Source organism: Henckelia pumila, chromosome 2, assembly GCF_033568475.1.
Source record: "Henckelia pumila isolate YLH828 chromosome 2, ASM3356847v2, whole genome shotgun sequence".
NCBI classification, from domain to species: Eukaryota; Viridiplantae; Streptophyta; class Magnoliopsida; order Lamiales; family Gesneriaceae; genus Henckelia; species Henckelia pumila.
The window spans coordinates 135,726,539-135,736,160 of record NC_133121.1 but is presented as its reverse complement, the minus strand read 5'-3'; the positions used below and the strand labels follow the sequence as shown (position 1 = coordinate 135,736,160).

At 35.4% G+C, this 9,622-nt stretch overlaps 3 protein-coding genes across 6 annotated transcripts; 2 read left to right on the top strand and 1 right to left on the bottom strand.

Moving 5' to 3' along the window:
• The first annotated feature begins 961 nt into the window (after positions 1-961).
• On the top strand, positions 962-3,874 carry LOC140882405 (uncharacterized). The gene is made up of 2 exons (XM_073288394.1): positions 962-1,941; positions 3,270-3,874. The coding sequence occupies exons 1-2, from the start codon at positions 1,168-1,170 to the stop codon at positions 3,483-3,485; spliced, it is 990 nt and encodes a 329-aa protein (XP_073144495.1). The 5' UTR covers positions 962-1,167; the 3' UTR covers positions 3,486-3,874.
• Positions 3,875-4,555: 681 nt separating this feature from the next.
• LOC140882197 (probable protein phosphatase 2C 1) lies at positions 4,556-8,019 on the bottom strand. Of its 4 annotated transcripts, none has more exons than XR_012150153.1 (10): positions 6,616-6,948; positions 6,422-6,479; positions 6,188-6,267; positions 6,009-6,090; positions 5,763-5,833; positions 5,464-5,543; positions 5,244-5,341; positions 4,978-5,101; positions 4,806-4,883; positions 4,556-4,716 (listed from the first exon to the last, which is right to left on the bottom strand). XR_012150153.1 is itself a non-coding variant. In XM_073288021.1 (10 exons), exons 4-10 carry the CDS (start codon positions 6,042-6,044, stop codon positions 4,609-4,611), a joined length of 600 nt encoding a protein of 199 aa, XP_073144122.1. In that variant the 5' UTR covers positions 6,045-6,090; positions 6,188-6,267; positions 6,422-6,479; positions 7,887-8,019; the 3' UTR covers positions 4,556-4,608. The 4 variants fall into 4 exon arrangements, 3 of the variants coding, with proteins under 3 accessions (XP_073144122.1, XP_073144121.1, XP_073144123.1); XM_073288021.1 differs by lacking the exon at positions 6,616-6,948 and adding an exon at positions 7,887-8,019 and having other exon boundaries at positions 4,806-4,888; XM_073288020.1 differs by having other exon boundaries at positions 4,806-4,888.
• Positions 7,875-8,624, top strand: LOC140882198 (uncharacterized). Its single transcript, XM_073288023.1, has 2 exons — positions 7,875-7,951; positions 8,059-8,624. The coding sequence occupies exons 1-2, from the start codon at positions 7,909-7,911 to the stop codon at positions 8,538-8,540; spliced, it is 525 nt and encodes a 174-aa protein (XP_073144124.1). The 5' UTR covers positions 7,875-7,908; the 3' UTR covers positions 8,541-8,624.
• The last annotated feature ends 998 nt before the right edge of the window (positions 8,625-9,622 follow it).

Genomic DNA, 9,622 nt, shown 5'->3' with positions numbered 1-9,622 from the left:
GTCTCACAAAAACTATACTTGAAGAACACTTTTAAAAAAATATTTTACAAAAATTGTATCAAAACACATATTTTAAATTTTTTTCCTTTTATAAAACACTAAAACCTTTTAAAGTAAATGTTTGAACGAAACCTAAATAACACAAAAAATTATGTATTAAATTATATATATATATATATATATGTATATTTATTTTCCATATTTTCTATTTTATTAAAGTTGAGGGGTTGGTACGTCGGTATGGCCAACCCCTTTGCTTTTAATCTTTAATATATATTTAATTACCAAAATGACGTTTTTTTAATCCATTGATAACTATTAATTTACGAAAATACTACTTTTATAAAATTTATTTATTTATATACAAAAAACACTTTTAAAATTATTCTCTAATTTTATTTTTGATTTTTTGTTAAAAAAACGGACTGAATACGCACACAATGCGTGCACGTGAGGACTAGTCTATTACTACTATTATGTAAGAAACATTTAATTGATCTTTTGGTATGTGCACAAAAATATAGAATAAATATATATAAAAAAAAACACACCATAAACCGCTTCCCAATACTATCTCAATTTTTTTCTTTTTTTCATCTAACTATTTATCTTATTTTTTCTCCCAATTTTTCTATTTAATATACAGTACAATCATTTTATTTAAAAATTTTAATTAAAATATAATTTTATAAAAAAAATGGATTATTTAGTGCGTGTAACAAGACGTTGCAAGGGACGTTAGTAGAATTTTATTAATCTGACCAAAACTTTTTTTAGAACTGCATGAATTGACACATTATGGAATGGGCCGTAAATGGGCCATATATTGGATCCAATAAAAAGCTTCATTTCCCGTCCATGGATTTGTACCATGGTCTTGAAAAAACTATTAACGGGCATTGTTGTATGACAATTTATTTTATAATAAGTAACGCACGAATTACCGCGAAATCCCAATTAAGGAAACCCTAATTTGAAAAATCCACTTTTTACAGCGTCCGAATCTTCTACATTGAACACATTCCGGTTCTGACTTTTCTTTCTATGTTCCAGTTCACCGCCCGCATGAATACCAATCTATGTTTCTAAGCCCTTGTATGGAGATAGATTGTTGCGCCAAAAATCCTCTCTTCAACCCTAGACTGATTTCGGTATACGATTTTTTTAATGGCAACCGACGCCTCCCCCAAGTTTCAGAATCCCGACCTCATTCAGATGACCCAGCCGCAGGAATACCGTTCGGAGATCGCCGCGGAGGCGCACGATGGGCTTCGCTTTTCGCAGTTCATGATTGCTGGATCAGTGGCTGGAATGGTTGAGCACATGGCGATGTTCCCGGTTGACACGGTTAAAACCCAGATGCAAGTCCTCGGCTCCTGCCCAATTCGATCTGCTAGTGTTAAGCAGGCCCTTCAATCTATTCTGAGATCAGACGGCCTTAGAGGCCTCTACCGCGGCATTGGCGCCATGGGGCTTGGTGCTGGCCCCGCGCATGCCGTTTACTTCTCGGTTTATGAACTCTGTAAGAAGAATTTTTCTGGGGGGAATCCTAATAATTCGGTGGCACATGCCCTGTCGGGTGTTTGTGCCACTGTTGCTAGCGATGCGGTGTTTACGCCAATGGATATGGTGAAGCAGAGACTTCAATTGAGTAGTAGCCCTTATCACGGGGTGTCGGATTGTGTGATGAGGGTGCTGAGGGAGGAGGGTATTAGGGCTTTCTATGCATCTTATAGAACTACTGTGCTAATGAATGCTCCTTTCACGGCCGTGCATTTTGCTACCTATGAGGCGGCAAAAAGAGGTTTAATGGAGGTTTCACCGGAGAGTGTGAGCGATGAGCGGTTGGTGGTTCATGCTACAGCTGGAGCAATGGCAGGGGCATTGTCAGCAGCCGTTACCACACCTCTTGATGTCGTGAAGACTCAGCTACAGTGCCAGGTATTTAATTTTACTCTTGTTTCTTGTGTAAATGTTAGGCTGGTGAAAGTTATGTGATCATGGACATATTTTCTTTGTAAATTTGGCAATGTGCTCTAAGTTCTTTCGTTTTGATATGAACTTGACGATTGATTGATTTTACTATAGAGCAAGTTGATTTCTGTTTGTCCCCGGATTTGTGATTTCGGCACTTCACCAAATCTTGGTTGATAAAAACCGTGGTTTTGGAGAATGAAAGGATATTTATGTTAATCGACATATTAATCTGTCGGTTGAAAAAATAGAGGGAATATGGTTACTTTATGCAAGTTCTGTTTTTCTTTTACTAAAAGATTTCTTGAGCCTAGTGCCAAGTTTCTTGAGATGCACTTAACCTATTCTTGATCTAGCCTTCTGCAAAAAAGAAGGCTGTGTCTGTAATAAATATTTAACTACCTGGTTATTGTCAAATTCTTCTTATTGATTACCTTTTTTCCCTTTTGAGGAACTTATTGATTATCTTTGGTACATGTATATTCTAGATCACTTCTCACTACTTCTTTTTGAGGAACTTATTGATTATCTTTGGTACATGTATATTCTAGATCACTTCTCACTACTTCCTTTGACCATACTTACTATGGACAAAAAGATAGAAACGGCTGATGGCCTCCATATTCTTCCTTGACATGAAGCACAACTCGATTTATCAGCTAATTCCTATTAAACTGGTGGAGACTGGAACCTTGTGCAGCTGTAATGTCGATACATCATCATCAAATCAAAAGATAAAAGCGTGATCGTCACTCATAGCGTGGAACATTGCTTACTTGCTTGAAGCCCTTGTTTTAATCTCTTTGGCTATAATATCCTCCGTTCTAAGCAATCCAAACTGATTTTTGGGATTTGTGTTCCTCGTCATATACCAAACAGTTGCAACTCCTCAACTGTCCTCTAAAATCCATAGGTCTCACTATACAACGAATGATGATGTAAAGTTGCACAAAATGATGTAATGAATGTAGAGATACATGTGGCAACATCTCGTTTCAGTCTCGGTCAACCCACCACTTTTATCTTGATTGGAAGTCCAAACATTCTGTAAATTTTGTAATCATGTTGAGTTTCTTCGGAAGGTACCCAAGGTAAAATAAGACCACTGGAACTGCTGGTGAAACTTGTTTTATTTTTTTTTGAATTAATGCCCCCGTCCAAAACAAGCGTCTGCCCCAAACTCAAATACCCAGCAAATTAGATTAGTTTGTCGCCTGCCTTGCACTTTAATCTTCTGTGATTGTATGTGAGTTTTTGAACTACTTGTGTCATTCTTAATCTTCGACATTTCGCAGGGTGTCTGTGGATGTGATAGATTTGTTAATGGTTCAATCCGTGATGTTGTTCGAACAATAGTAGAGAAAGATGGATATCGTGGTCTTCTGAGAGGGTGGATGCCTAGAATGCTCTTCCATGCTCCAGCTGCCGCAATATGCTGGTCAACATATGAAGCTGCGAAATCTTTTTTCCAAGAATTAAACGTAACCAACCAAAGTGACAACCAGACATGAGAAAGAGGCAGACAGTTGCTTTTTCATTTTTTTCCTTTTTGTCTCGGTAGATACCTTGTATGATCATGGCAAGCAATGTGGCCAGAGATAGAACCGCTTGCTGATGATTTGATGGAATTCTTTGGAGTGGTGATGTGATTCATACGAATGTTAGGCAGCCATTTTACATAGCGGCGGAATTCTTTGGAGTGATGATGTGATTCATACGAATGTTAGAGGCAGCCATTTCCATAGCAGCGGCGGTATTTATTCACCATGTGTTGTTATTGTGGTTTACTTTTCAGTTGCAATAATCTGGTAGTTTTAAAAGGATCAATTTCTCATTAATTTTTGAGATCATACGCAACTGTTGTTCCTACTTCCTACTTGCATTTGATTGATGCCTATTAAAAATTGACCCTCTAAATTGCAGAACGCTCCTCCGATTCAACTTATAGGTTTGTATGTATGTGCATCCTTATCCAGGCATGTCATATGGGACGGTAAAGATCGAGAGTACTCTAGAACTTGAGCTCGAAATTAAAGCTTTGATTTTTTTTAATTCTCGTATGTGAGTCACAGGTCATTCATCATCAGAACAGTTTATCTTTAGTCAAAATGAAACATGATAAATGTTTGGTGCGAAACAGACGGCGTCAAATAAGTAAATTTTAGATAGTATAACAAACGGCTATAATTTCATATAAAATGTGATTTATATGGCAAATGATATAGCGTTGGTGCGACAATTGCCAATAACATACAGAGACTCCACAATATAATACCATCTAATCTTTATTTCCTCTGTGGATTTTGATCTCATCGTAGGCCACAAAATGGAAAATGTTCTACAGAAGATGTTAATTAATCAAACCACCTGAGAAGGATTTAAGTCGGGGAAAATAGCCACCAAGGTCTCTCCCGAATGCGATTGGTAAAATGAAATCACATGTACAGCAGGGCTATTCCTCCAGCCAAACGCACCCTGAAAGTTTATCATCCAATTTCTTCTGCTTGAAGAGAAAAAACTATTTAAGAGATGACAAAACCAACTAGCCCATGCATTTTTTTGAATGAAAAAACATCCAAACCTGGTTTATTAGGCTATCATCATCATCAATGGTCAATCTGAGGGAAATTGGAGCTAGCTCATTGAGCTCTTCACCTGCCCAACAATTACAGTAATATCATCAAGCTTTCCACCTGTTAACTTCATTCCCAAAAGTTTCTTCCACCAAGGAACGTCGAAACCCTGATCACGAAAACCACTTTCTCATGCAATCAATAATGTGAGGAAGGACATTATGTAGTTGTAGGGATACAGAAATATGTTTAACTCACATGAACTCGGGCTTCCAGTGAATAAGGGGATTCAAAACTAGAATCCTTCGAATGGGTATGAGCTAAATTAGCCAATGCCTTTGCTAGCATCCAGATATATCAATCAAAACACCATAAAACTACCCAACCAAGATTTAGAATTCGTAGGAAGAAAAACTGTATTTCACCATACCAGCATCGGAAACATCATCACATGAGCCAACTATTGAAATAATTTCTTGGTCAAAAAGATTATCAAAGAGCCCATCTGAGCCCATCACAACCATATCCTCTTCCATTAACTCGATGCTCGTCACCTGTAATTTAACAGAATCAGATAAAACAAAAATGTGTTGGGACCAAGAAATATAATGAATTTTGAGAAAAATAAGGGAATCTAAAGTTAAGTTGTCAAAAAAAATCAGAGGATGCTCTTCAACGGGTGGATGAATACGATACCGTGGCATCAAGGAACGTCTGACCAACAGTCTCCGAGCTCAACTGATATGGACAGTCGAAATAATGTTCTTGTGGTGATGTGGAAAATGTTACTCGACCTATAAATCGAGGGCAAGAATCATCAAGATCCTTATTTGAACAATAACAAATGAAAAGTGGAAACTGTAATGTCCTAAGAGATAGGAAACGAAAGCATTGAGAGAGTGCAATATCACCTCACCTTTGCGTATTACTTTAACACCACAATCCCCCACATTGGCAATCTTCAACGTCCCATTCCTTTCTAACATTGCAACAGCCCTAAAAGGTAAACCGAAATTTAGTAGCATTACATCAGGCACCAACACGCGACACTCAAAAAACACATCAAGTGAATAGTACATGTAGGTCCAACATGATCCAAAGCTACCAAGGGATTAAGTATGCACACCATCAGGAATAGCATGAAAAGGCCAAGCTTGTCTTGTCCCTACAAAGGTGCCATTCGAAAAACTAAAAACAAAACTTAAAAGAACCTACACAGTGGCTGATCCAACGGTAGAGACCGCGGCATGTGCCTTCCTAATCAGATTCCGAGGGTTGTAGTTTACCTGTTGATCAGTTATCAACATAGATTATTCCAGTCCAACACTAAATCTATAAAGAATGCATTACAATAAGGAGAAAGATGACAAGAAAACTTGAAATGCATGCAATTTGTATGCTAGTAACAATCATACAAAGATCATAACATCATATAGATGTAATATATACATAGTTGAATACCTCCTCATCCTCCACTAGGCTGGAGGCATTAGCCATCAATTGGCGTGAAAACAGGGCAGGATCCACATCTTTTTCAGCCCAACTGCCAAATCATAAACATTTTTTGCAAAAATTGTTCGAGGCCATCATTCAATGATGCAGCAAAAAATAGATCATAAAAAGCATATTTTATAAATTACCCAGAAACACCATCGGCCACAGCAATAACTCCCCCACCATGACTGCTAACGAAAAAAGCATCTTCTCCACCTTTCTCTACCTGCACAATCCATGATAATAAACCTTCCAAAAGTCACAGAGCCAAAAAGCCACACACTTCAACGAATTGATGGGTAACAAAAAAAAAAAAAAAACTAACAAGAAATTGAAGTTTACCAAGAATCAAGAAATGCCCATCAAAACAACAGTTATACCTTGTTAGGATGTGGAATTAGATGAGTTCCAACATTTAACCACACGCCTGCCTCTAAACTGCAACAGGTAAATCAAGAACTTTACACATATTCAGCAGGTCATAGTCTGTAATGAGCCAAAAAAATAAAATAAACTAAAGGAATTGGGAGATAAAAGTTGCGGAGCTCAGAAAGCTAAGTGACAAAGTCTCTACCCAAGGGAATTGGAATCCGTAGGGGAACAAGAAACCCACTTCTTCATTTTGTGAATGGGGGGAAGTTTCAAAGAATCGAAGGTTGAAATGGTATTCAATCGTTTGTTTGTGCAGTGAGAAATAGCGGCGATTGAATTGAAGAGAGGAATTGCCATTTCCTAGTTTCCCACCACCGTACTCAACCACTTACTATTTGTAGAACAACATACAAAGACGTAAGCTTCTTGTTGCTCCACGTCAGCACTGATTTCTACACTCCAAAGATCTTTGCCTTTTCGGTTAATCTTTGAAGATATTCGCTTCTATTTAGTTTGCAAAGATGGATTTAACTGAATTCGATCCCATGGAGATTGTCTTAATGATGATGATGATATATATACATATATTTTGTTGATATATTTTTTTCCCCATTAACTTTATCAATTATGTTAAAAAATTTGGTTTTGTTACATTAATTTTAAATTTTTAGCTACCTTGATCTAATAGTTGATGTAACATCATATATATCAACAATTTTTTTTTTGATGTTACACCAATATTTTTCGATTTCATATTAGTATTTTTCGATACTACGTCATCACTTAGACCAAAATACTGAAATTAAAAATTAGTATACCAAAATTAAACTTTGAAAATTTAGTGAAAAAAAATTCATGTCAATATTTTTCAGTACTACTTCGTTACTTCGTCACTTAGACCAAAATGTTGAAATTAAAAATTAATGTATCGAAACTAAAATTTTAAAACTAAGTAAACATAATTTCAAAATTAAACAAGCTAATGAAAAATAAAATCATTTCTCTAGATTAAAAAGAAAAATATGGCTATTAAGTCTACTGTGTCAAAATCTCAAGTCTGAAAGTTGATTACAACAACCATCGCGAGAAAAAAAATAATAGAAAATTAGCATTTGTATAATAGAAAGGATCCTTAAAATTATAACATTATTTAAAATACATTAATTAATCAAATTGAAAGGAGTTAAAATATATGTAGATTAATGCATATTATTTTTGTAACAACTTAGACTGTTAAATACTCAGTTCAAAAAAATAAAAAATAAAATAAAATAAATTGCTAAACAATCAATTAATAAAATAAAATATTGTAGCCAACTAATTTAATTCTAATAAAAAATTTAAATGCTAATAATTTACGATAATGAGGGGCTAACTCGAGCATCTAAAAAAGTCCAAGGGGCAATAAGATATTAACTCTTTAATTTTATTTCCCCCTTTTTGGATAATATAAACGTGGAATACTTCATTTACCTTGGGAGGTGCTGAGGGAGAAATGAACGCCGCGGCAGCCTCCGGGACTGTTGAATTCGTCGGAGGTGAGTGATTTTTTGATTTTTTCTACTCTGAATCGCATTTAGGAGCTCTGATACTTTGTATTCAGATGAATTTTGCTATTTCGCCTTTGATTACTACTGCCTGGCAGGAAACGGCGGCGGCGGAAGCGATTCCGACACCAATCCCGACGATTCACCGGACTACTACCAGCCGATATCTTTCGTGGACGAAGGAGAATTCTCGGATGAAGATCGGAACTCGGACGATGAGATCAACGGTCACCAAGAGCTGGATTTCCATCATCTGGCGAATGGCCACGCCGAAGCGAACTGCTTGGAGAATGGAATATCATCGCTAGATCTGAGTGAGGAATCCCGTGAATACGACGGTGAAGATGAGGAGGAGCAGGAGGCGGCGACCGATTCGGAGACGGCGATCGAGAGAGCGTTCAGAGAGGACGAGAGGCGTCGCCACGCTCCCCTGACGGCGGAGAACGCTGGCAGAGTGATGGAGGCCATGCGTGAGGTGTCATTTGGCGGTCCGCCTCCGGATTGGGCGGGTCGGGTCACGGAGGATCAATGGTTGGATCGGCTCCGGAGATTGAGCCGTCAACCTTCAGCTTCTGCGTAAATCGTGAGATTATTATTATTATTATTATTTCTGCTCATTTGTTTGCACAATCGAATTGAGGCATCGAAAATTTGATTTTTTTTAGATGGTGCCAATGCTACCAGAATTTTAATTTATTATTTTTCAAAACTTTAAAAATTAAAACTTGTTGATATATACATATATATTTTTATTTTTTTTGAAATTCAAGTTTCAACAATCTATACTTTTTAATCGACAAACAAGTCAAAGGCTCAAAGGAGAAAACTTTTGTTATATGACAATATTTCGTTACCATTTTTTTAGAGTAATGCTACATATACAACGAAATTTGTACAACAATTTTTAAATTATATAAATTCAATTCAAAAATATAATTTATCAAATCACATTATATATTGAATGCAAAATCTCATAATATAATATCAAAATTCAACGAGATAATAATCAAATGTCACAACATAATTGTTATAAATATTATTGAAATTGAAATTTTAGCATTATTTTATTTTTCAACGATAAATTTTTTTTTTCGAAATACTTGAATATTTGATTGATAATATAATAATCATCAAACTCAATAAACACATTTAAATTTTCAACGATACTAACAATCGAAGCACATATGTTGTATGTGTATAACAAAATATATGAACATTTTGGTGATATATTTGTATATAAATTTTATTGTAAAAATATTTGTTTCAACGATATTATATTACACGTCCTTCGTTTGTCTCATGTCTTGTCTCGTAAGTCGTAAGAAACCGGACCTATAACAGACAATATTTGCAAATCATGGTTCATTTGAAGTTAAGTATTATTAATCTATGTATAAATAATTTTATCTAATTTCACGTTTTTTTTACTATATTATTTATCATTTTTCAATTATTTATGCCACATCAATCAAAACATTAATTATTTATCTTACATCAATCAAATCATTGAATTTAAATTACTATATTACCTTTTATAAATAATATTATTTATATTTTATTAATTATTAAAATAATAAAATGGTAATTTACTATTTTTATATAAAATATAATCAATTAAATCAAACAAACCATAATCTATCAATCAAATCAAATCTTATATTA

Bases quoted from the DNA above. Each gene is read 5' to 3' on its own strand.
- LOC140882405 (XM_073288394.1), top strand. From the start codon at position 1,168: ATGGCAACCGACGCCTCCCCCAAGTTTCAGAATCCCGACCTCATTCAG. The intron at 1,942-3,269 runs GTATTTAATTTT...GACATTTCGCAG, and splicing joins AGACTCAGCTACAGTGCCAG to GGTGTCTGTGGATGTGATAG.
- LOC140882197 (XM_073288020.1), bottom strand. From the start codon at position 6,770: ATGGCAATTCCTCTCTTCAATTCAATCGCCGCTATTTCTCACTGCACA. The intron at 5,342-5,463 runs GTGAGGTGATAT...CTCGATTTATAG, and splicing joins TGTTAAAGTAATACGCAAAG to GTCGAGTAACATTTTCCACA. The intron at 5,102-5,243 runs GTATCGTATTCA...GTTAAATTACAG, and splicing joins AGACGTTCCTTGATGCCACG to GTGACGAGCATCGAGTTAAT.
- LOC140882198 (XM_073288023.1), top strand. From the start codon at position 7,909: ATGAACGCCGCGGCAGCCTCCGGGACTGTTGAATTCGTCGGAG. The intron at 7,952-8,058 runs GTGAGTGATTTT...ACTGCCTGGCAG, and splicing joins GACTGTTGAATTCGTCGGAG to GAAACGGCGGCGGCGGAAGC.